The sequence below is a fragment of the Oncorhynchus tshawytscha genome, linkage group LG33, assembly GCF_018296145.1.
Source record: "Oncorhynchus tshawytscha isolate Ot180627B linkage group LG33, Otsh_v2.0, whole genome shotgun sequence".
Classification (NCBI taxonomy): Eukaryota; Metazoa; Chordata; class Actinopteri; order Salmoniformes; family Salmonidae; genus Oncorhynchus; species Oncorhynchus tshawytscha.
Window position 1 is genome coordinate 7,133,585 of NC_056461.1, and position 26,349 is coordinate 7,159,933.

General features: G+C 41.8%; 2 protein-coding genes across 6 annotated transcripts; both read right to left on the reverse strand.

The window, feature by feature from the left end:
• Window positions 1-761: 761 nt before the first annotated feature.
• LOC112230552 (homeobox protein orthopedia B-like) lies at window positions 762-6,279 on the reverse strand. 4 transcript variants are annotated; one of them, XM_024396827.1, is made up of 3 exons: window positions 6,151-6,279; window positions 5,160-5,560; window positions 762-2,255 (listed from the first exon to the last, which is right to left on the reverse strand). In XM_024396827.1, exons 1-3 carry the CDS (start codon window positions 6,185-6,187, stop codon window positions 1,728-1,730), a joined length of 966 nt encoding a protein of 321 aa, XP_024252595.1. In that variant the 5' UTR covers window positions 6,188-6,279; the 3' UTR covers window positions 762-1,727. The 4 variants fall into 4 exon arrangements, with proteins under 4 accessions (XP_024252595.1, XP_024252594.1, XP_024252593.1 ...); XM_024396826.1 differs by having other exon boundaries at window positions 5,139-5,560; XM_024396825.1 differs by having other exon boundaries at window positions 6,112-6,279.
• A 4,859-nt stretch (window positions 6,280-11,138) lies between these two features.
• On the reverse strand, window positions 11,139-22,118 carry LOC112230810 (tubulin-specific chaperone A). Of its 2 annotated transcripts, XM_024397139.2 has the most exons (4): window positions 21,726-21,923; window positions 17,419-17,545; window positions 13,751-13,837; window positions 11,139-12,710 (listed from the first exon to the last, which is right to left on the reverse strand). In XM_024397139.2, exons 1-4 carry the CDS (start codon window positions 21,776-21,778, stop codon window positions 12,630-12,632), a joined length of 348 nt encoding a protein of 115 aa, XP_024252907.1. In that variant the 5' UTR covers window positions 21,779-21,923; the 3' UTR covers window positions 11,139-12,629. The 2 variants fall into 2 exon arrangements, with proteins under 2 accessions (XP_024252907.1, XP_024252908.1); XM_024397140.2 differs by lacking the exon at window positions 13,751-13,837 and having other exon boundaries at window positions 21,726-22,118.
• Between the last annotated feature and the right edge of the window lie 4,231 nt (window positions 22,119-26,349).

Consider the following 26,349-nt stretch of genomic DNA (forward strand, 5'->3'; position numbering starts at 1 on the left):
ATTATGCAGCTGTACACAACGTGTTAGTGCTTGTCGCCGTTTTGTTGGGGAGATTATCCGTATGGACGTGCGTTGATGCAGGCGAGATTGCTCCAAGTCTGGGCTTGATGAATGAATCCGTGATATACATTGACATGACAAAACAAAATATAAGCCTGTACAATCAACGTTAACAGCGCTGTAGTAGGCTATCAATCAACTCTAAGGTCAAACCCGTCAACGGAGCGAGACGGGAAGAGACGGGAGGGCTCGTGGCTGGGTCGCATGTACGTGACATATTTGGTTGGATAGGATGTCATTCGGTTCTGCAAAAACCCTTGTTGTTTTGAAAGGGGTGCGCTACTAAACACGTATTTATGTTATAGAAATGGATTTTGCATCTACAAATACAAAAATATAAATTCTCCATTGCTTTGAGCTTTCATATCCATAACACGCCCACATCTTTGGCCACTCGCTTTGCTTGAGTCTGGGGGTGGAATTCCATAAGTAGCCTACGTTGGTGAAATATCAGTAGCAATAAATATTGGACGAATATAGTTTAATTGCAGCTCGTTGTTAGATAGAGTCTGATGTTTTGATAATCGTTTTTCCTGTTTATTACACCGTATATCACCGGAAACCGGGGACTGCGCCTGCGTCCCCGTGATTCATTTCAGGGATGTCCAAATAAACATTAGGTCACACTATTTGATCGATTTCTACAGGCTGGACGCATGCGTTACGTTCAAGAAAAGGAGGTTGATTCGTGATGTGACATATTGAAAATGATTTTAATTTGTTCATTTACAGTCAATTGATATAAACATGTCCATGAAACGAAATGGTTTGTTCAGTATAAGATCAAACATTTAAGAAATTCAGATTTGATAATAAGCACATACAATAATTTAGATTAGAACATATCACAAACTGACCAAATGGGAACAAGTCAAGAATGCTTCCTCTACACAAAACATCCTATATAACAGATTATATTCAAGTCGATTTTCTTGTCTTATTTATGGTGTTTCCGTACATTTGCCTTGGCCAGCACATGCAGTCAAGTTCGTTTCCATGTTGCGTGATTCCTTTGAGATGGTCACGTGTCTCCCTCTTTTCCGTTTTATTCATCTTTTGACGCTTTCCACACAAAAAAAGAAAACTTCCAAGTGTGATATCTGCACGTGCACGGCGCATGCCCGTGGCCCATCATGGTCGGTCGCATGCTGTGCAGCAGATGACAATAAAAATGAGCTTTCTTATTTTTATTTTTTTACAGTTTTTATACCCTCGACCATCGGCCTGTGGAAACTGTTAGAAACTCCAGTGGCAAATATCAGTGGTCTACTATTTTGTTAGAAAGGAATGAAACGAAAACGAGGTGTTATATATATATTTAAAAAAAGTATAAATAAATAAATACGTTGATAAGTAAATAAATAAATATGGCATTTATAAATGTAAAATAAATACAGTTGTCATCAATACATGCACATCATAAATTAATAAGATAAACATTTAGCCATTTATCCACCATCAAATGGTTTCGTTTCAGTATTAGTTTGGCAACAAAACTGGGGAATAGGGCTGTTGTTTTCCTGTTGCTTTTTTTGCTTGGAGACGTTCACATTCTTGTCCAGCTGTATTTGGCTGGATGGGTTCAACATTAAAACAAAAAAATCATAGAAGAAGACGAAGTAAAAACAAAAACGCGTAAAACGAGGCCGTTGGATTCGTGGTTGCTACTAAGTGAAACTCATGGATACTGTGTGCTCCAGCGCTTTGCGCCGCAGGGAGGCGATGCTCGTCCCTCTCCAGACGTCATTTTCTGGGGAGCTACACAGCTGGGGCGAGCCCGTCACGTTGGTGGGACCGGACAAGGAGGCCGGGACCATTCCAGGGAACGGGTTCTGGTAGAGGTGAGACTGGAGCCCGGATCCGTTCGACGACATGTTGGATAGCCCCATGGAGTTGGGTGGTGGACCGGACAGGCTACACTGGGACAGGGACTGCGCCATGGCATGCTGGTGCTGGCGACCCAGGGCTGGAGGGAGCTGCAGCTGAGAGACGCCTGGCATCCCTGCCGTAGCCCATCGTGTGTCGTTGGCGTGGAAGGAGCATAGGCTGTCGCCCATGGCCGCGGCGGCGGCAGCGGCAGAGTTGAACTGGCTGTGCAGGCCGTGGTGGGTGGGCAGCAGCGTCCCCGGGTTGCGAAAAACGTTGGTGGTCTTCTTGCGCTTCTTCCACTTGGCACGTCGGTTCTGGAACCAAACCTGGAGTGGAGAGAGAGAGAGAGAGAGAGGGAGAGAGAGAGATGGGTTAGCATCTGGCTACAGTGTCATCAGTTTGAGACACAATGAATAGGTCTACTGTACATTTCTGTATATGCTCACTTTTACTCACGGGAAAGCGTTTTATGTTCTTAAGCAGGTAGCACATAACTCAGATATTGCCATTACACATCTTCTTTCTACCAGGGGAAATCCCTGGATAACACTATACATGATATAACTGATTAAATGATATGCCATAAACGAAGGTTTTGATAGCTTCTATGTCATTACGCCAAAATCCATTTCAGTAAATCGTCTGTGGCATGCCTACATTAGTGCATAACCGAAACACCTCTAGGTTATCAGAAAATAAAAATGGCTACGTCAGAAAATAAAAATTCATTTCCATGAAGTCTAAACTAATACGCCTATGGGGGAGGTGGTCATCTCAGCTGAAAATGTGTTATTGCAACTATTATTATAGACCATTATTTTGTTATGAATTTAAAATATCCGAAACCAGTTTACTATTTTAATGATTAGTAGCTCTGTTTATTTGATATATCAACACATATTCTGCTTTAACCAATTGGATGCATAACATGGATATAAACACTGACTATTGGCCTACACAAAACAACAATAATATCAGTATTTCGGAAGTAAATGCGTTATAAAGGCGTTATAAATGGATCACCAGTGTTTATTCCGCGGGTCCTTGGGAGAGACGTTCTAGGCCTATATAGATCTCATATATGACTATAGTAACCCGGCTATCGACGATGATTAATGTGAAGATTTGGTTGAGAAACTGGGCCGTTGTATTAAGAGGCCAATCTTTCCCCCAGAGTAGCCAGCCGTGAAATCCAGCCTCAAATGCATTACACTTCAAATAAATAAAAAAATGCTATTTCTCATTCCGTTTAAAAGACAGAGTACACTTTCAGCGAGTCCGCCATTAAGACGTGGAACTCTGACAGGCCCATTCCACAAGAGAACAGCGCGAGCTGCGTGCGCCTCCTCATTCGAAACATCCCAGATCTATTTTTACCCGCTGGTTCAGAAGTATTATTATCATTGGTGATGGGCTTTATAAAGGGATCATCGTTTCGCTAATTCTTGCTTTATGTAAATCAACTATTCCTAACCGAATTCATCCGTGCAATAATGATGATTATATCACGGTTGTTTCACATGTGAACGACTCGTCTGCATTTTTCATTGCTGGTTCATAAGCCCCCATTGTAATAAATAATTCTGAAATTGGTGGATAATAATGGATTTGGTTTTATTGCACTATCACCCTGAAAATGGCTACTTGGTCATGAACGACAATGCATCAGACAATGACCAAAGACAACTGCAATGTCGCGCTGTTCTTGAATTCATCTTGTGTGCTATTTTGGCGAGCTATGGAATGTAACGGGAAATAAAATAAAGTAATTACATTTTAATTGAGTTTAATTGTGAGGGTATAATAAAGCAAGATCGTTTCCTTTTCATTTCGCATGAGAACGCATGAATATGTCAATTCCAATAGGAAAATGACACGAAACGTGATTAGATTTTAAGAACCAATTTTGTTCCCAAATAAAGTGCCTCTTGTTTTTATCTGGCCAATTCCGAGTTTTAAGTGGCTTATTCCATAGTTAGTAGGCCTACATTTTTTTTTACCATGCCTAATATCTTAAATGAAGTCACTTTTTGCCATGTAAAATGCAATATCTATTTGGATACAATGAGTGGGGCATACATTAAAAAATACACTCATATGTATACAAAAATATAGCCTACATACAAATCTTACTTTCGTGAATAATTTTTCATTTATTTTCATGAATTATAGGCAAATACCTAGGCCTACATTAGATGTCCTTAATTTTTCCACATGTAGCCCACAAATCTGTGATTGACAGATATTATAAATAGGCCTACGTACCCTCGTGACATTTAAATTATATCCAAATCAATTTATTAAAGCAACTTTGATAATAGGCTAGTTAAAAGCTGTTTTAATATTTATTTGCATTTCCCTCCGTTTGTTTCTGGAAAATTATATCTCTTAAAATCTTAGTTTTCTAATTTCTGTCTTGAATAACATATTTTTGGGACAAGTGTATTGTATGAATCAAACACATGCATCTGGTTTCACGCGAATCGACCTGGCGCGTTCGTTTCAGCACCATGGACAGCTCGCGCGCCCAAAGCAGTTTGGTCAGGGAGGGATTTTACCTTCTAGCCTATTTTGCATTTTCTAATACTTTGAACAGAAACAAAACACTCACAAAATACAATCGTGGATCAGATGTATGATATTATTATTTTGATACAAGGAAATAAAAAAATTGTCTCCTCGAGGAAGATGAAACAACACAAGGCGTGGCTAATTATTCTTGCGCTGTCGTTTTGGTTCGATGGTAATAAAAGGGCAAATATTTTAGATTATTATACATTTCTATTGAGATATTTATCACACAGTATCAATGTATATATTATTGTACTTCCTTCTATAGGCTACACTGTATATGTTTTAGATGCAGGCTACTTATGTTATAGTGGCACTTATGTGAGAGTTGAATATTTTCCTCATGTTAATTTAGACTATAATGTAGGTTTACTTTGCAATTAGCCGTTCTGCCTAGTTACAAATATCAAATATTGTTATTGTTTAGGTCCTACATAAAGCGAAATGATAATAGCCATTGACTATTCATATTTAGGCCTACGTTCTCGTGTTTGGTTAAAAGGGCTAATACATACGCCTACACATTTCATTACATATTTGTATGAAGTATTAATACACTACTCTTACAGCTGTATTATTCTTGCTTCTAAATCATTCTCTATGAGACACACATTTCCCAACCCGTATCACAAACAAACCTGCACGCGAGATTCCGTTACCTGCACGCGAGATTCCGTTAGGCCGATCCGTAGTGCCAGTTCCTCCCTCATGAAGATGTCTGGGTAGTGCGTTTTGGCGAAGCTGCGCTCCAGTTCGTTAAGTTGGGCCGGGGTGAACCGGGTCCGGTGGCGCTTCTGTTTCTGACTCTGACTTCCTCCGGATTGGCTGGAGTTATTCTGCTGTTGCTTGTCCTGTTGCTCTTTACTGTTGACCTGCATGCCGGAAGGGTTGGATCCTCCGTTGTTGATATCGTCTCCAGGGAGCATGGTAGCCCCCTCCACGGTGTCTGGCCCCGGGGCTAGCTCGCCGGAGTGGCCGGGGTCAGATCCCACTCCACCGCCTAGTCTGCACTTTAGAGCCTCCCTGTGTCCCAGTAGCTCCGCCGCGGCATCCTTCATCCCTGGATAGACACAACACCCGGTCAGAATTTAAAGGCAATGTCACAATTATTTTTTGCATAATGCAATAGCCTACCCTGTGTTAAAGGAAAAAATATATAATTTATAAGATATTTCCTGAAAATACATTGTTTAGTTAAGCTATTGCAAGTGACACTTTCACGAATCTGTCAAAGTCTGGCAAGAGAGGAATACAGGCTATAGTTTGCCAATGCATGCAAAGAGTAGGTTGAACATTTGGTTATTTTACAAAATGATATTTTCTAAAAACACGGTGAAAACATCGAAGTGGACATTGCAGTATGGATAAAACCAGAGACTAAATGCCATTCAAACAAGCACACAACTAGCATTCACCGAATAATCGACTCCTTAATTCCATTCCATCACGTCAATAATTTAGAAAACGGTTAAATCAAATTACGCAGTAATATAATAATAATAATAATTACTTTTCCATTGAATTAGCTCACTTAAATGACATTAAGATAAAATAAGAAACAAATTGTCAATTTTCTCTGCTTGATTTAGATTAGAAGTGCCTCCAGCTTACAGTAGAGTTGAAGACCGGAGTTTGGCGATGATAACTCACCGAGGCGAGCATCCAGGAGGTCGGCGTGCGAAAGCATTGCGCACCGCTCCAGGGCGAAATGCTATTCCCAAAAAAATCTCTATGACTTTAACCTATTTAAAAAATATATATAGCCTAAATGAAAGCAAATTCGGTTTGTGGTTAAAAAAGAAGGTTCCTTGCATTATAATGTCCTTTAGAGAAACGGGGAGGCGCCTAACAACCGAATGAACCCATGAGCTTCTTCAAAGGAAAGCCAATCAGATTTGAAGCTCGAGATATGTCAGCCACCTCGAGAACCCTGAGCAGCCAGCCACGCCAATTCCCAAATCTAGCAACATTCACAAGTTCATTTCTCCTAATTTCTGTAATTGGCTTTGATTTCAACTCCAAATTATATCCAATAAAATCACATGATTTAATATTGAGAAGCTGGATCAGTGTGCTATTTGTTTAATTGTGCGTGCTGTTTCTGCCCTCCTCTATAGTATATGGGCCAGGTTTGAACAACGACCGATTTAGCCGCCTTAACAGCCTCTGTGGCTACATTAACATCGTTTCTGGCGTGTGAATGACACAACATATTTCTTACACAAACAAATGCCTCAAATTAGATTAAGCATACACATAGCCCGAGTATGAAAGCATTGAGTGTGCATTTTACACTACATCGTATAACCCAATTTAAGGTCAGGTTTATGTAATGTGAGTCTGTTGAAGTGGGTCAATGGTTTTTGTTTTAATAGCACGGCCCTTTTCTTCGTTTTTTTTATTTGATTGTAAACGGCCGTGGATATTTTTAGTTTCACCAGACATTTTCGACTTCTTATATCCAATGTGTCCTAGTCAGTCCTGCCTATTGGACACGAAGTGAACCTCTGCTAATGCCTCTGATTCCTCAGTCAGCCAACAAAGTTTAGAATAGCGATATATTTCTAACCAGAGTAATTTTCCACATCATTAGGCTTTTATGTAATTAGTGCCAAATCTATAAGCTTTTTATTACGATTATTAGAGTAAAATCAGTATAAATTAGAGGTGATTTAGTACTGTTGAGGCTCGACTGTCACGCAGGGAGGGACTTATTGTAAATGATATGTGAGCAAATTAAGTGCATAATTCGGCGGAAAGTGGAAACTGAGCTGTGGCTGAACATGATCTGGGAATGTTTCCTTTTGATAGAGGAGAGAGCAGATCTCCGCTGAAGGCGTGGGTCGCAAACCTGTCGCACTAGAACAGACACACACGTGGGTCGCAAACCTGTCGCACTAGAACAGACACACACGTGGGTCGCAAACCTGTCGCACTAGAACAGACACACACGAACACAAAATCATGTTCTGAACACTTTGCAGTTGGCCAATTACTTTTCACGGTATTGATTTTTAATCTGCCCAAATTAAGCGTATTCATTTCAGTCAGACAAAGCAGGTATAAAAAGGTCTGTAATGCAGTCTGTAAATAAACCGCCATTATACCAATTAGCACTAGCTTCTTGTCACACACCACGTTTTCAAAATATATAAGGGAGACAAAAGACTCCAACAGGCTCCACACAGATGTTGGAACGTTTTGTGAAAGCTAGTTCATTTGTTCTATAGTGAATGGTGCCTTTTTGGAAGGAACACAAAGGAAGCGCCCGAGCGTAAACTTGGGGCACTTTGGGGTCCTCTCCCAGCCCATCCCGGGTTGAATTAGCTCGGCTCATCTTTTATCTAGTGGCAATCTGGTGTCACGACCGACCGGGGAGCACCAGACAATCTCGGACACACTGGGGTCACAGCAATCCCTTATGCGCCACGCAACCACAGGGTAACTATCTACCGCTCGTCCTGAAAATTAGAAAAAAAGGAGAAGAGTGTGGATTAAATTTGGAAACAATTGTCTGTTCTTCTTCTTTTTCATACCTGTAATATCGCAGAATGTGGATTAAAGCGCCAGAGCAGAGAATGTGTGCGTTATTCAAGATGTCCGGGTTTGTGTTGTTCTTTCCCTATTTTTATTCGAAGAGCATATTAATTGTATTTGCCGTATACCTATTCAGCATCAATTATCGTAATAATATTATTTAATATGTTAACAGTTTACCTGTGTCAGTTTAGGCAGTCTTGGATTGTGCGCTGAAACCATAACGATAATTTAAAATCATGACTTTGTTTGGTGTTCGCCTCTCCGTCAGAACTGCACCATTGCGTGTGATTGATTGCGCGCTTATTTTTACGACTTTTCGATAGCTCACGGCTTTTATGGCTGTACACAAAAGTGAATGACTCATTTCCGTGCGCCATCTCATATTTAACCCGGGAAAACGCCAAGAGGCAGACGCAGTGGCATGGTGCTCCAATAATGCATTAAACTGCACTTTTATTGATACCATGTAGGCTACAAAATACACATTTAGGCTATATGAAAATGTGTCTTTGTGTCGAAAGTGACCCTGTATTAAATTCCTTTCTACAGTGCTGGAAATGGCCAACATTGGACTTTCATGGCGGATGAAGTTATTTTCCCCTAATAAATAGGTTTCAGATTGTTGACCAGGGACAAAGAAAGACACTAGCTAGGCTGAAAACACATTGGCTCCCTCTAATACAATTTATTCAGCTAGTTTAACTCGTACAATACCTATAGATTGAATCTCTGTAAGCCAATACCTGCCCCCAGAACTAAGCACAGGGATTTCAAGCTTTATTTGCGAAACGTGGAGTAAAACAAAGCATTTTATCAAATTCATTTGTGGGAAGAAATGTAACCATTTCCTGGTGCAACAAAAAGTCCTCTTTTCAGTGGGTTTACACCCGTGGAATGTTGCAAGTAACCTACACTGTATCACCATAGGCCTAACCCTTTCTGAATATAATAATAGCCATATGCTAATTATAATCACAATAACAATAGCCTAATAATAATAATAAAAACGGAACAAAAACGGAACAAAAATGAATAGCTTCTCTCCAATAGGCCTATATATGCTATTGTTTATTGTTAGCATGTTAGTCCATTTTCTAGAAGAAAAAAAATCACGAGTTAGTCATACAGAAACATCTTTGTTTGAAAACTTTGAAATCATAAAATCGAAAGCACATTATAGTACACAAGAAAAAAAACGCTGTAAATATAATACAAATAATAATAATAATTGTTACTATTATTATTATTATCACTGTGTTTATTTTTTCGTATTAGGAACATCGCTGTTATGAACACTTTTAGGCCTATTTCTCCAACGAAATTGTAACCTATAATTTGAAATTGTAACCTATAATTTGTGTGTGTACGTGTGTGTGTCAGATGAAGGTCCTCGTTTCACTGAATTGAAAAGGCTGTAATTAGGGTAAACAACGAGGAGCAAAGCAGAGTGGCTTCTCTCCTGGCTGAGATCCCCATAACAACATCAATCTTATCCAGCACAGAAATAAAAATAGACAAACAAACAAATTCGCCACCTGCAAGTTAATGCGGCGCATCTGAGTGGAAAGTAGACATTTTCACGCACTCTGGAGATGAGGAGTGACTTTTAATAAAACCACAAGAAAAACAAATGTAATTCTATACGCAGTATTGGAGCTGTAGATTTCCAGTGCACCTCTCTCTTTTCAACAGGGGCCTTGGGCATTCGCTCGCGCATCGGGAGTTGCACGCTAGAGACACCGCGTGTTGCCTTTTGCCCGTCGTCTCCGCCTGCCCTTCATTCTCCCGCGTGCATTGTCGTCTCGGGCCACGGTGCAGAGAGATAACACGGAGGATGATTTTTGTTGACTCTTTCTTCTTCTTCTCCCAGGTCTGGGGGTGAATCTAAGTCATCAAGGCGTCTGTATTCACTCAATTAGAGAATTCTAAAGAGAAAATCGATCTTCCATCTGCAGAAATGCCAGTTTAACAAATTATATTCTTGTTTCGTGCAGGTGATTTGGTGACAGTCGGGGGATTAGAAGTAATAAGTTGTTGTGTTTGAGCTCTGGGGAGGATAGAGGAGCGAGGAAATAGAGAGGCGCGGTGCGCGCAAGGGCTCCATCCATCAGGTGCGTCGCCTTGCCGCATCCTTCAGCAGGTTGACGTTTATTGTTATGAGTCTTGTCCTGGAGGCAGAACTGAGCGATTTCCCTTACATTCAAGAAAACAAAAATGCGCTTTTTGTTCTTGATTTAAGGTTACACTTTTAGAAAAAAAGGTTCTGGATAGAACCAAAAAGGGTTATATTGCTTGCTTCATTTATGGCGCCCCTAAAGGTTTTATATAGAACCATTCTGTAGGGGGTTCTTCTTCACTGAACTAAAATTGGCTCCATATTAGAACCATTGGGTTCCATATATATATATATATATATATATATATATATATATATATATATATATATATATATAGGGTTCTATATGGAACCAATTTCGGTTCTATATAGAACCTTAAAGAGTGTCATATATGAACAAAGCATAGAACCCTTGTTGGTCCTTCCAGAACATTCTTTCTTTGAGTATATTGTTAGACATATACGGTTAGCAGGTTAGGGTAAAGGTTAGGATTTTTTATGACTTTGTGGCTGTGCCAGGTAATGGCCACTCTGTAAGCTGCCTCCAGAACAAGACCCATGACAAAAAAACGCTAACACGCGTCCTTCGCCCACATATCCAGGTAGCGCCTGCGGCCCGCCACCGCATCTCATGGTTCAATTAGCGCCGCTGCCCTATGCGAGGACTCGATTAGACCGTGAGTCATCCGAAAGAAATATAATTATGGTTCCAAATAAAATAATCAGCATTGAAGAGCGATTTCCTTAACGAGATGGATAGGCTGGATGTCACGGAGAGGCGCGCGTCTCATTAGGGCGATAATGAGACTTAGGGGCGATCCCGATAATTATCGAAATCTGTAAAATAAGGATCAAGCCAACCCTTAATGTCTGCCCAGTCAGGTTTTTTGTCTTGTATTATTAGACTGGAATTCATGTGCCTTGGATGCCTTAACCTCGAAAGAGTCTAAACTTATTCGGAAAGAAATAATAGGCCATGAGATTTGTTTGAACATTTAATCAATTATATTATTCATATTCAATGTTATTAACAGGCTTAACATGAGCACAACCTAATACATGTTTTTGTCGGCTATAAAAACATATAGCCTACATTGAACAACATCTTCAAGCATAGTTTAGTTTACCTTTGGCATAATAGTATTTATATAATCCATAGGTATTTCCTCTATCTGGTATGGGATAGGCCTACATTTTATGGTCCAGTAAAAATAAACAATTTGGACAATTCCATAGTGGAACATAACAACTATATATGTTAACCCAAATAAAATATTGAATAATATAGTTTTTAAAAGTCTACACTTGTGGACCAAAATAATAAGTGATTTGATGCCCAACAACTACGCTTACTGGTCATTCGGCAGTCTACGCCTATATGAAAAAAAAACGACACTATTTTCACGCCGCTTCGAGACAACTACGACCGGAAGTGATTTTTTTCGTAGCGTGTTAGATCTTACACAGAATGTTAAGATAATTAACGTAGCTTAAGCTTAAAATAATTTGATGAAGATTAGGAAAAGAAATAGCGAAAATGCTCTCCAAACCTGCTACGAAAATCACCTTCTGGTCGTAGCTGTATCGTAGTGGCTGAAAATAGTGTGTCCAAGTGTACCCCATGCTTATACAGTGGATGTGACAGGCTATGTCCAGTTGGTGATGACAGTGCTGATGATGTCACTAGGCCGCATGGATGTTATTGACCAGCGGAGGTTGGTGTCCTGAAACAGGCATCATGCCAAAACGGTGCACGCTGTCTGGGATCCTTGGGCCATCCTTACACCATTGAAGATGAAATTGAACATGGTTTATGGTTAACATAACACACGGTTTAAAATAAGGGGCTAGGGTTTAGGGTAGGGACAGCCCAAGCCTCCCAGATAGCACTAACCATGTCAAAAACAGTGCTACATTTCTCTCTCCATCCAACCCCACACAGACAATAGGATGGATGTTATGTAATAACGGTTTAGCTAGCTCTCCTCTAGTTAGGTTCTTTGGTTCTATAATTATGTTCACTGGTGACACCTTGCTTGTTATGAGAGAATACATACATACTAAATATTGTATCAGTTATCATAAAGAACAATCTATGCTCAAATCAACAAATTGAGGAACACTTCTAAATCACTTGATGCAAGACGCTAAAGTACAATAGCTTGAATACGAGATAAACAACAAAATTAGGCTTCATTTGCAGCTGTATGGTAGAAGCCAAGCAAATCCACCGTGCTAAGAGCAGAAAGAAGTGTTCATTTGATGCGTGAGAGAGTGTGCATTCCAGAGACGGATGTCAAGATCAGACGACACGTTGTTCTCAAACTGTAGAAATAAGTTTCAAAAAAAGAAAAGTTTTTTAAGTTTCAAAAAAAGAGGGAGAAAAAAAAGTGCTGGACGATTCTGTTTGTCTCTGATTCCAAACCAGACGAACGGAATGGACATCTAAGTGACGCATTAGAGAGTGAGAGCATCATCCTTCAAGCTTCACTGAATCCAATACGGTCCTGGCCTCTTTGTACTCCTCTGCTTCAGCCAAGTCCTCTTCCGTTTCCTGAGAAAACACACACAGCACATACAGGATATCAATACTAACCCCATCACATACACACAACTTTAAAATGACTAACCCTTCAAATAGCATAACACCAAATCTAACTTACAGTCCACAATCAACCCATAGTTGACTTTTCATGGCTAGGTTCACGGTCCAATCACGTGGCTATTCACCAAATGATCATACAAAACCTGTTTTTCTAACACGTCCCTTACATAGTCAATTTAAATAAAAATGTACATTAACAATCTGCATACGTTGATTCCACAGTGTAACATTTCTAGTCAGTGCAGAAGAGTGTGTCTGTGTGTGTTGTTGGATGTGTGAGAGTGTGTCTGTGTGTGTTGTTGGATGTGTGAGAGTGTGTCTGTGTGTGTTGTTGGATGTGTGAGAGTGTGTGTGTGTGGGTCACATCTGTGCTAATCGAGTGCTGCTGGGTTCCTATGGTGGCCCACCGCAGTGACAGAACTGCTAATGAACTGTAATGAGTGTGTGTGCGTGCGTGCGGGAAGGGGTTGAGGTGGGTGAGAGGGGATTTTGGTGTGAGGTGGAGAGGGACAAGTCGCTGTCACGTCTCCCCACCCTCCCTCAGAGGAGTCATCTGTGATTTCCTCTCTCCCTTCCGCCTCTTTCTGCACGTGTGTCTCACCGAGGCCACGGCTGCCTGACTCCTGCTCTCTGCTAATTGTGAGGACCCTGAGACATGCATGTGTGTGGAAGCAGGGTGTATGTTCCTTTCTCTGGCTTCTTAGATCTGTCAGGATAGACAACACTACAGACAGTCACACGCACCTGCATGATGAGAGTGCCACTGAAAATCACACACTCCCGACATGGAAGCCCAAACTACTAACACCCGGATAAACCTGCAGCAACCAAGACCAAGGAGGATTGGCTCCACCTCGAGAGTCCGGTTCCTCTTAACGTTTCTCCCTTCCCAACAGTCCATCTTGGCCACTGTTGCCCTAGGATTGCGCCCATGTGATTTTATATGATTTTTCTTTTTTTCCCCTGAAAGAAAACAGAGCTGTTCTTACTAGTATCTGGGATAGGTCTGCGTGTGCTATGGTCAGACGCCTGTGACAGTCTGGAATCATCATCTTGGACTCCTGTAGCACCTCCAGCTGGAACCCAGAGACAGCACAACACATACTACTCATCAGCACCATCATCTACACCATTTATAAGCATATCAGTTGTGTGTGTTAGTTTTTCTTCGAGGGGTCCTCCAAGCAGAAGAACCATAGTACAAAAAGGGTTTAGAAACACGGCTTTAGAACGTAATGTATTAAAAGGTTGAAAAACAACCCGTTACAGCTTCAGTAGCACCACTGTGTCGTTCCTGCAATAGGCAACGTCTTGGTTTAGTATCCCACATACGCTGTGTTAAGGTTAACGTCCCACAACAAGCTCTCTGCCTGTGTGACATTTTTTATTGAGTTATTGATCGGGCAGGGAGTTGGGCAGCAGCAGGGGTCCTCGCCTCGCTCTGCCTCCGGCACACCTGGGTGAGTGGAGAAGAGTAAAGCAGAGAGGTAGCAGCACGGTGATCAGGCATGGAGAGGTATTACTACGCCCAGGGCAGGTAGCACTACGGTGATCAGGCATGGAGAGGTATTACTACGCCCAGGGTAGGTAGCACTACGGTGATCAGGCATGGAGAGGTATTGCTACGCCTGTGGGGAAGCGGAGTTAGAGCCCGAGGTTCAGGCAGAACTGAGTCTCTCAACAGGCAAAGCGAATGGGGAATTCCCCTGACTGGCATCCTAAAAAGCACAGAGGAGTCAGACACACTTCTAAGAAACTCCAGTGGTGAGGTGGAGAGACACACAGGCTGTGACACACACACACGGTGAGGTGGGAGAGTGGTACCAGTACCCAGTACCAGTGCAGTGGAATGATCCCATCAGCAGCAGCAGGATAAAGACTACACTTAGAGGCCTATTAATTCTATTACAATGAAAACCTCTAATCCGTCCATCCATCCTGCCCTTCAACCTGACCATCTCCTACTATAATCCATCTGCTCTCACAGTCCCACCACTAACCTACACCTGAGAGAGGCCTGTAATTTTCATCATAGGTACACTTCAACTATGACAGACAAAATGAGGGGGGAAAAATCACATTGAATCGATTTTTAATGAATTTATTTGCAAATTATGGTAGAAAATAAGTATTTGGTCAATAACAAAAGTTTATCTCAATACTTTGTTATATACCCTTTGTTGGCAATGACAGAGGTCAAACGTTTTCTGTAAGTCTTCACAAGGTTTTCACACACTGTTGCTGGTATTTTGGCCCATTCCTCCATGCATATCTCCTCTAGAGCAGTGATGTTTTGGGGCTGTTGCTGGGCAACACAAACTTTCAACTCCCTCCAAAGATTTTCTATGGGGTTGAGATCTGGAGACTGGCTAGGCCACTCCAGGACCTTGAAATGCTTCTTACGAATCCACTACTTCATTGCCCGGGCGGTGTGTTTGGGATCATTGTCATGCTGCAAGACCCAGCCACGTTTCATCTTCAATGCCCTTGCTGATGGAAGGAGGTTTTCACTCAAAATCTCATGATACATGGCCCCAATTATTCTTTCCTTTACACGGATCAGTCGTCCTGGTCCCTTTGCAGAAAAACAGCCCCAAAGCATGATGTTTCCACTCCCATGCTTCACAGTAGGTATGGTGTTCTTTGGATGCAACTCAGCATTCTTTGTCCTCCAAACACGACGAGTTGAGTTTTTACCAAAAAGTTATATTTTGGTTTCATCTGACCATATGACATTCTCCCAATCTTCTTCTGGATCATCCAAATGCTCTCTAGCAAACTTCAGACGGGCCTGGATATGTACTGGCTTAAGCAGGGGGACACGTCTGGCACTGCAGGATTTGGGTCCCTGGCGGCGTAGTGTGTTACTGATGGTAGGCTTTGTTACTTTGGTCCCAGCTCTCTGCAGGTCATTCACTAGGTCCCCCCCTTGTGGTTCTGGAATTTTTGCTCACCGTTCTTTGGATCATTTTGACCCCACGGGGTGAGATTTTACGTGGAGCCCCAGATCGAGGGAGATTATCAGTGGTCTTGTATGTCTTCCATTTCCTAATAATTGCTCCCACAGTTGATTTCTTCAAACCAAGCTGCTTACCTATTGCAGATTCAGTTTTCCCAGCCTGGTGCAGGTCTACAATTTTGTTTCTGGTGTCCTTTGACAGCTCTTTGGTCTTGGCCATAGTGGAGTTTGGATTGTGACTGTTTGAGGTTGTGGACAGGTCTCTTTTATACTGATAACAAGTTCAAACAGGTGCCATTAATACAGGTAATGAGTGGAGGACAGAGGAGCCTCTTAAAGAAGAAGTTACAGGTCTGTGAGAGACAGAAATCTCGCTTGTTTGTAGGTGACCAAATACTTATTTTCCACCATAATTTGCAAATAAATTCATTAAAAATCGTACAATGTGATTTTCTGGATTTTTTTCCCTCATTTTGTCTGTCATAGATGAAGTGTACCTACGATGAAAATTACAGACCTCATCTTTTTAAGTGGGAGAACTTGCACAATTGGTGGCTGACTAAATACTTTTTTGCCCCACTGTATACCCTATTCCCACAGGCCTCTGGTCAAAAGTAGTGCACTATATAAGAAATAGGATGCCATTTGGGACGCCCCCCTAGACCTAAAGCTCCCTCACCAACCCACACCAAATGAACAAACCTAACAATGGGTCAAACCAGAGAATTGTAATTCTGCAGCGGAGAAAAAAAAACACAAGACGGCTGAAAAAGCGGCATTTATCTGACTCTGATTTCAGATGTACACAAGCTATCTAATCTGCATACTGCAAGAGTAGAACCAGTTGTCCATTGTGCATGAAATCATTGCAGATGATCCTCTCCACAAAGGTGTAAAATCCCTAGAATAGCTGAGATGAAAACAAAGGTTATGAGGTAGGGCACACAGGGGACAGAGGTCACCCTGGGTCTTTATCTAACAGCCTCTCATCCCTCACTCATTCTACTCTAAGCAGGGAAAATATAGGAGGGAGCGAGGAAGAGGGAGGGAGCAGACGAGGATATGGGCCAGCGATCTCCTAGCGGCTGTAAATTACCAGCATGTGGCAGTAATTATCAAACTCCTCCAAAGTTACATAACGTCATTAAATCAGAAATGGTTTAATGACTAAATCACTAAACCCCTCCCCAAGCCTAATTCTTCATAATGATACTACGCTGACCTCATTACAGTGAATGCAGGGCTACTGGCATCATCCGTTCTCTACTGTACTTCTCTTTTACAATAGGCGTGTTAAAACACATTAGAACGCTTCTACACATTTAGCCACGAAGGTGACAAAGAAAAAGTTGAGGAAAAACACAACAGGTCATTTAGAATGCCAAATAAAACGGTACTAAAAGCACGCACCTCATCGGAGGACAAGATTATTTGTATGCGTTACTTCATCAGGCCGACTCTTTCCTGTGTAGTAACCAAGTGGGTAGCAACATTGTATTATCTTGTGTAATAACAAAAATGGCTCCAAATCCATGAATATGCAATCACAAATCAGTTGCTAAATAGTATGATATATATATAGTATAACTACGCAGCTTTAAAAGCAACTGAATGTAAAGTGTTTGTATATGTAGGCCTATGTAAAGCACATTTTTACAACTTCATGTAGGCTACTTATTCTGCTGAGTTGTCACCGACCTGTTTCTTGATGACATACTTGGCCTCTGAGTCGGCCTCTTCGTCGCAGGCCTCTGCTTTCAGTCGTTCAATCTTCTCCTCCTGCTGCCTGGTCTCCTTGACGTACATGACCTTCTCCTTCACCAGCCTGGGAAGACAATAACAGACAAGACACAGCACAGCGTAGTTACAAACATACAAAAACAAATCAACACACTGGGGAGCCAGGCCCAGCCAATCAGAATGAGTCCCCCCCCACACACACACAGAAGGGCTTTATTACAGACAGAAATACTCCTCAGGTTCATCAGCTGTCTGGGTGGCTGGTCTCAGATGATGGTAACACATGGTCTGCGATTGTGAGGCCGGTTGGACGTACTGCCAAAACCTCTAAAACAACATTTTATAGTAGCCTTTTATTGTCCCCAGCACAAGGTGCACCTGTGTAATGATCATGCTGTTTAATCAGCTTCTTGATATGCCACCCCTGTCAGGTGGATGGATTATCTTGGCAATGGAGAAAGGCTCAATATCATTCTGACCACAAGGCTCGAGCTCGTCAACGAGCGTCCGCGTAGTCAGGCGTTAAAATAGAACTTGGTTCTATTTGTGATGCTTGACGCGCTACAAGTCCCGCTTCTCCCATCTCCTCATTGGATTTTAGGGGCATATACCCACGTGGGTGATTGAAAGATGAACTGAGGTCCACACTCCAGTCCAGTTGGTGGTTGTAATGCACCTCAAAGTTGGTTGCCAACCGCCATATAAAGTCCAAAGAAGAAGAAGAAGCCTGAAGAAAGCAAGATTACTACAAACAAACCCGGTTTACCATTTTATCTGTGGATTAATTGTCGGAGTAGAGGACCTTGTGCATTTCTGGTAAAATAACAACCCAATGTTTATATCCCAGGGCAAATTAACTAGCAACAGCAAGCTAGCTAGATACATGTCCATGAATGTTTAATGCTTTTCGACCTGTCTCCAAATTAATATAGTTGGTTCAGAGTTCGTTTTGATATTTCAACCTGTGTGTCCTGATCGGTCTGGTGTGGGTGAACAAAATAAATAAATAAATAAACATTCGCTCGATGACGTTAAAAACAACACAGAGAAAAAACACAAACACCTAAAACCCAAAGGAATGAGGAGGAGTTCTCATTCAACTTACCACCAGGTAAAGTAATGGTCAAAAAAACAACAAAAATAGTCCTGACCAATTTGTCCCATTGTTCCCAGATGTGTACAGCATGGGTATAATGTAACAATGTCGTCTGTGTGTTGGTTATCTGTGGATCTACTACAGTACAGCGCCTTGCCTTCCTCCTCTGCCTGATCACCACGCTCTCCATTTAACTGCCACTTCTGGCAGGACACACACTCTACTGGCCCTTTCTACGATTAATTGATCATCAATTTAGTCCCTAATTTGGACCAAGTCATGTGGTAAATGGACCACTTTTCCTTGATTGTTAGTGAAAATGGGTTTGAGTACATTGATACATTTTGATTATTTATCAATTACGGGCCAAATGGAACTAAATCTATTAAATAAATTCAGATCCTGATTGGCATAATGGAGTTTGAAAATATCACTATTGATAATGATTCCTGACTAATAGTCTTTTTCCGGCTGCAGCTTTGCTTGTCGGGATGACGACGCGGAATTCATTTTTCATAAAATCAGCTGTGTGCGTTGGTTCGTGTGTGTGAGTGATCCTTCATTAATCAGGCACATTACCCAGAAACACCCTCTCCCTCAGTGTTGCCGTGGCGCCTTGCTTAGCCGAGGAAGCCAACGGCACTCTGTCATATTTTATGTCAATTACCGCTCATTTTAATACGTTTCCATCAAGACGCTGTTTAAACGGGCGGCATATGCAACAAGGAACAGCAGAGGAGCGCTCCTCCTCTCCTCTTTTCCTCTCCTCTCTCTCAGGCTTTACACAGTAAGGACGTCACCTCTGAGGTTATTTGGGGGGAGAGAAGGCAGCAACAAGAGAGAGGGGAAGAGAGGAAGGAAAAGAAAGGGGGATTGAAATTATTTGAATAAAACTGAAGGACAGTCTAATAACTAAATGTCCACCCCCACCCCGTCAATCCTCCTCTTCCTCTCATCCAGTCCCGATGTTCATTTCTTATTTCTCTCCGGCAGGGTCTTGGAAACGCTGGCTGTGTGTGTGTGTGTGTGTGTGTGTGTGTGTGTGTGTGTGTGTGTGTGTGTGTGTGTGTGTGTGTGAATGAGGGGTGGGGTCGTCGTGGCTGGTTTTAAATAGACCTGCCACCCAGGACTTAATGGAAAAGGCATCTCTCTGGAAAATAAGGAAAAAAAGGGAATTAGAGATCCGACACACATTCGGCCGCCTCCTCCTCCTCCTCTGGCAGCACTGCATTTTTGAGCACCGGCCTAGCCCTATGCCAAGGCCCGAATGACAAAGCCAAATTACTGTTGTCATTTTATTAAGGGCATCCGCCTCGCTAGGGCAGAGAGGAGGCACTGACTGGAATGTACAACGCCACAAAGCCAATGGAACAGGTCTTACTGGGAGAGAGCGGACAGGGAGCTGCTAGGCTTTTAATAACACATAAGGAATGAGAGAGGGGGAGAAAGAGAGAGTGAGAATGAAAGAGAGGGAGGGGGACAGGAGAGAAAGAGGGAAAGACAGACAGACAGAAGGACATAGTAGGGCACAGAATTACACGAGAAACAGACAAAAAGAGAGAAAAGGCAGTCTGATCCATCTGACCTTGAACAGAGGCTGCAGGTTCCAATGCCAAGGTCATGCTACAGGCCCCAGCTGCTGAATGGGTAATGGATCTCTCCTTACTTAATTTGCCTCAGTGAAATATACCATTCCTAGGACAGCCGATGATGAAGTCAACCTATTCCGAATGGGGCCGCATTGGAAGGAATGAGAATAGAGACGTTTTAGAATGGAAATGAAGCCATTCTAGAATGGAGATGCGTTTGAACCAACTTGATAAAGCACCACCTCTCATTACACCGGCGGGCCTGCAGTTTCCCCACTGCATCAGACACCCTGTCTGTGACGTCACCCTCTGAGGGAGAAGTCTCAGCCGCCAGCGCCATTACCCACAATCATCAGGGAGCCCGTTAGTAATGTGACCCTAATCAAAACACAATCGATAGCACATTTACACAAAGGGCCACGGAGGGAGCGAACCTGGAGGTGATGAGAGAGGGAGAGAGCAACAACAACAAAAAATCCTCGCCATGCTTAGGCCGACTATTCTATTTATGGATGTATATATGGATGATGTCCAGTGTTGTGATGGAATCTCTCGGTGAATAGAAGCTCTTGAACAGCTTTCAAGAGAACATGTATTAAAATATGACATTCTTGTTCTGTCCTTCCGAAATAAATAACAGATTGTGGTCAGATGTTGGACTGTAGCAACGGAATGCCCTGTCAGGGAAAACATCAGTCACTTGCAGCAAGGGCCTAATTGTGCAACTCTAAGCTCAAACTGATTGCCTTGTCAACAAAAAAAGAACCTGGCTCAGATGAGAATGAGCTTGCAGAAAATCAGCTGCAGTGCATCAAATGCCTGCATTGAGGCTTATGTTTACAATTGCACAGTCACTGACCATAAACAGGCCTTTAGCCTACATTCACTTGAAAACTTAGCTAGCAAAGCCTGGTGTATTGGCTCTGATGAGTGCATCGCTCGCACCTCAGACAGAGACGACAAGAGAAAACTGCTTATTGCGCACCAGCCAAGAGAATGCCAAAGTTGATTTTTTTGTTGTTTTATTCGCAACAAAAGGCCTGAGCAAGATTTACATAGAAAATAATAAGATACATTAAAACCATTTAAAAAGTAGGCCAACAGTACATGAGGGGTTGTCATAACATCAGATTTGCATCCTTAATAAATTGTCGAGAAGAGAATGCAAACGTACGTTGTTGTATGCTAGCTTGTATGCTAGCCGCTTTACTTTACTAGGCAACACAACCGGGATGACTTGCTAACGTGACACACGCACTTACTATAAAATGGTTAAAACATTGTATAAAAAGGCGAAAATGTCATTCAACAACATACAATGTATATTTAAATATGTTATGGAGTACAGGTTCCTATGTCCTTGCTACTGCCTTATTTTGATTGACAATGCATGCACCTCCCTAAAGTACCGGTGTATAGTTAAATCTATACCGGCGAAGTGTTCTCGACGCCCAGCCCGACTTCTGTCTCGATCCGTAGGTATCCACGGCCTAGTGGGTGTAGCATGTTAGGCAGTTAGCAAGCTAACTAGCTAGCCTGCTATCTTTTAAGATTGTATTAGTTAAAAAAACTGCACTTACCGCTTAACAACGCCAGTCTTGATTTTAATCTGTCGTATTCTTGGATCTGCCATGTTAACTGATATTCTTAAACGACACAATAAAGTACTAGTTTACTGAAATACTGTGAAACGGTTGCTATCCAACACAGCACAACAATATCGCTCATGAGATCCTGGGCATGCGCACTGTCTACCGCGGGAGAGGAGGTGGGCATTTTTGGGCAGATGTCCCTCTTGGATTTAGGCCTAATTCCAGGAATTTGGAATAGAAAGGCTAAGAATTTGATCTGTCTAGCGAGTCGACGATACGAGATCTAGTGAAATAATGTCATACAAGAGGAAATTCAATCGATAAATGTTGGATTCAAATCCTACATGATTGGATATGTGTATGCTAAATCAAAGTTTCGACTGATTTCGCCTGGTTCAGTCATGTCAGATCATTATAACAACGGATGGGGTGGGAAGGGAGAAAGGAAGGACGGATGCATTCATAACATTTCTTAATAGGTTAATGTGTGTTCACTTAAAGTAGTAGCCTAGACTTGCTCATTTATAGGCTACTCTCAAATTGCAGATTTTTTAATATATTTTTTTTAACTGAGTTTTTGGTTTTACTATCCTTGTGGGGTCCAGAAGTCCTCACAAAGATAGTAAAACAAGAAATGAAACATTTTTCCGGTTCCCACAAGGAAAATTTCTATTTTTTGGTTTTGGGGTTAGGTTTAGGGTTACAATTAAATCAAATCAAATTTTATTTGTCACATGCGCCGAATACAACAGGTACAACAACAACGTTACCGCGAAATACTTACTTACAAGCCCTTAATTAGGGTTGGAATACGGGTTAGGGTTAGGGTTACGTTTAAGGTTAGGCTTAGGTGTTTTTGGGTGTGTGTGTGTGTGTGTGTGTGTGTGTGTGTGTGTGTGTGTGTGTGTGTGTGTGTGTGTGTGTGTGTGTGTTGTACATGTGTTGAGGCTGAGCATTTCAGCATCATGGACGGCGATTTTTAAAACCCATCTATATAACGTTAGTATGGAGATGCAATAGCGAAACCTTAAACTGCTGAATTAATACGCATTGCGCATGGGTTGCTTCCATGTTGCCTCATGAGCTTTGTTCAAAGGCATTTTGTCTAAGTACATTTTGTGATGTAAATGTTTATATGTGTAATGTAAATTATTGTAACAACGAATTCGCCTTAACTGTATAGATTCTAGATTCTACAGCCGAGATGTTCAAAGCCCTCAGTCTGAGAACCTTAAAAGTCAAGATACACCATACATTTATTTGTCTGCGCAGCTAGTTGATTAGTTGGGGCATAAACAAATGGTTGTGTGTCTTCCAAAACAGCCCATTAGATTCCATTTGAATCTCTGTGTCCTCGTCTGCTATTGATTTGTGGTATCCATGAAAAATCATTTAATTTCATAGCATTCCTCAAGGTCCCCTTGACTTGCATCACAAATGCAAGCACGTCAGCAAATCTTGTATCATAGCCTCTATACAGTCGCAATGCGTGCCTTTTGCCGTTTAAGATCTATAGGCCACACATTTCAAACGTATATATAATTGAATAGCTGCATTGTCTATATTTCACCAACAGCAGCCACAAGTTCTAGCGTAACGTATATTACAAAGGATCAATTCTCCAAACCCTTCAATGCAATCTGTTATCGTAATGTATGTTCTGCTATTTGTTTAATTGTTTAACAGTTGCAGAGAAGTCACTCAAATTTTCCCCCCTGCATGTTTTAACCCATTGTATCATTTTTTGACACAGAATATAAGTCAAATCATTTGAGGACGTGCAAGAACAGTATCATCAATGCAAAATCTGTTCGGATAACTCTTCATTGTTTTACGGTATCCATTCGAAGGCTCGTGATAATTATCATGATAAATTCTAATAAGAATTTACAATTTATATTACTACAACTGCTAGGCTGTATTTGCTATAAGACTATCGTCGTTTCGTGAAAGCATTAAAAAAAACTAAATTATGCGAGGTTACCACAAATAATAACGTAACAATAGGCACTGTTAGCCTACATAGTAATAAGTACATTCGCAAAACGTCGTTATAGACAATAGGCCTGCAGTCTTTATAATCACAATTGTTATTGTTGTAGCCTAATACAATCGCAATCAAAACCACTGGTATAATTAGATTATTACAAATGATTGTGGTCAAAAACAATTCACGATTCAGAGGAAACAAAATCAGGTTGTGCCTCAATCCCTCCATCATGTCCACTTCCACCGGTTGGACAGGTTTACATGTGGTGAGGGAGGGAGAGAGGAGAGAGAGAGAGAGAGAGAGAGAGAGAGAGAGAGAGAGAGAGAGAGAGAGAGAGAGAGAAATAATTATAGTCTTATTAGGAAATCTTTATCTAATGTAATAAATAAATAAAATCAGCCATGATTAACTTCTGTTCCAGCAGACTACAGAGGTTAAAGCCAGCGAAAAAAACTGTATCCATTCCCTCTTCCTCTGTAACGACCTAATGATGTAAGATTTTAGATTTGTCATGCCTTAATGCGATTCATTATTTTCAAAAGTGACTCCAAAAAGCCAGAGATATTACCTTGTCGAATACATTTTTCCTCCCTTGCACTTGACACGTTTTGGGAGATTTCAAAAATGGACAAGAGACAAATGGAACGCGCGTGAGCGCTCGTACGTGCACGCACGTGTAGGTGACGGTGGTTATTACCTGAGGCCTGCAGCATGCTTGGTACATGGTTCCAATAAGCGACAACAACAAAAAAAAACAGGGAAAGCTCTAGAAAAAAAGGTCAAAGGTCGAATAGCCAGGCCTTACAGTAGGCCTAATCTATTCAAACTGCAAGGAGCGAAGAGAAAAAAATCCGTTAGCGGTTTTCCCTCTAGCTCCATGACCGTTGATTATTGGTATTTTCCGAGTTTTCCAAACTAATAAGTGGCACTATCAAGCATTTGGAAGCGCTGGGAGACTACAGACGGGCTGCTAAACTTAATTGATATTGAGCGAGGCGCTGGTAGGCGCGGAAGGGGGCCACTGCTGGGTAATTTGCAGTTTAATCAGCGTTTGTAATGAGAGTGGCTGATTAGCACGGGGTGGAAATAAAAGAGAGTTACAAGGAACGTCTGTCAGAGTCCGGTGATAATTCAGGACTAATTGTAATGATTAGAGCAAACTGGATGACTTTGGAGTTTTCTAATGCGTTGTGTGTGCAGTACGGTGTGTGTGTGTGTGTGTTTAGCCATCAAGATTTATGTGAAGTAAAGCAACAAAAAAAGAAAAGCTAGACCTACTTATTCACCCCCACACGCAATGGTCTAGCCTACAGCATTGACATGATGTGATATTACAAAATAAATACCTAACCATACATTTTTCTGTAGCTCTACAAACCCCTGACATTGGAATGCACAATGTTTGTCAGATACAGTACATTGGCCTAATCTTGCGGTGTTTACTGCCAATCATTTCAGCACCACGGACAGCGGTTTTTACAAACGTGCAGGTATGCAGCCTCCTGCACTGCAACCAATACCCTGCTGCATTATTATGGGATGGGATGTTGGGTAGGCCTAGGCCTAAAGATAAGCCTGCTCTTACGTTGGTGTTTGTAACAGGAAATATATTTTATTATTTTATACGTTTATATTGATGCGGTGTGTGTGTTTGTGTGTGTGTTCTCGTCCTCGTTTGCTAGCGCGGGGGCACGTATTCGGTAAGGGGAACTACTAGACTGAATCACGGAGATCTGATTATCAAACAAAGCAGCTAATTTATCTGAAAAATCGTTGATGGAGTCCGCGGTGACTGAGGGTGCCTCGGAATACCTCAGGAATAGCAAATGTGAAATTAGTGAGATTGTGTGTATGAACGTGGAAGGCCAATTAGCGAGAGAGAGGGACAGAGAGGAAGAGAGCGAAGGGAAGGGGACGAGCAAATCAGCTGTATGCACGCGCACATGACGCATCTGCCCGTGGAGCCGCGAGGACACTGGCACCTGCTGTTGTTTATCTCTCTCGCTCTCGATGTCCCTCCTCCCCTCTCTTCCCTCGTCTCCTGCTCTCTCTCCCTCTCTCTCCTTCTAATTCCCTCTCTATCTACTTCAGAGTAAGTAAAGTTGGAGATATGACAGGTGAATAACATACATTTCATGACCCGCAGCCACGAAAATAAAAAAAGTGTTAATTTGAATATCAACCACCATCTGTTTAAAAGACAAACACATAATAATGATAGCCTACCTATTTAAATACAACTGTGAGCTACATTATAGCCTATCTTTAGAATATAATCACTCCATCGAATTAAAATGCAGGCCACGGCTTTCTCTTCATACTCCCCTTGTTAACGACAAAGCAGCATGGGTGACCTGTTTCATCTGGGCGTTTGTCTTCCATGCTTCTCTAAGTGACCTTCTCTTTCTTCCCCTCTCCCCGGCCTGCCTCCCTCCCTCCACAGCGGCCTGATAGTGAGAGCCAACTGCCTGGCTGGCTGGCTGGCTGCTGGGCTGACTGGAACCCGATCGATTCTCCCAGCAAGAGGTTATCTATACGCGGTATTTTAATGTCAGGGAGTCAGCCAAATTGATAGTGATAAATATTTGCCGGAAGATTAGGTGAGGGGAGTGTGTCGGTGGT

Bases quoted from the DNA above. Each gene is read 5' to 3' on its own strand.
- LOC112230810 (XM_024397139.2), bottom strand. From the start codon at position 21,778: ATGGCAGATCCAAGAATACGACAGATTAAAATCAAGACTGGCGTTGTT. The intron at 17,546-21,725 runs GTAAGTGCAGTT...TTGTCTTCCCAG, and splicing joins AAGACTGGCGTTGTTAAGCG to GCTGGTGAAGGAGAAGGTCA. The intron at 13,838-17,418 runs GTCGGTGACAAC...TCTGGGTTCCAG, and splicing joins AGTATGTCATCAAGAAACAG to CTGGAGGTGCTACAGGAGTC.
- LOC112230552 (XM_024396824.1), bottom strand. From the start codon at position 6,187: ATGCTTTCGCACGCCGACCTCCTGGATGCTCGCCTCGGTGAGTTATCA. The intron at 5,561-6,111 runs GTAAGCTGGAGG...GTGTCTATCCAG, and splicing joins CTCCGGTCTTCAACTCTACT to GGATGAAGGATGCCGCGGCG. The intron at 2,256-5,138 runs GTTTGTTTGTGA...TCTCCACTCCAG, and splicing joins TAACGGAATCTCGCGTGCAG to GTTTGGTTCCAGAACCGACG.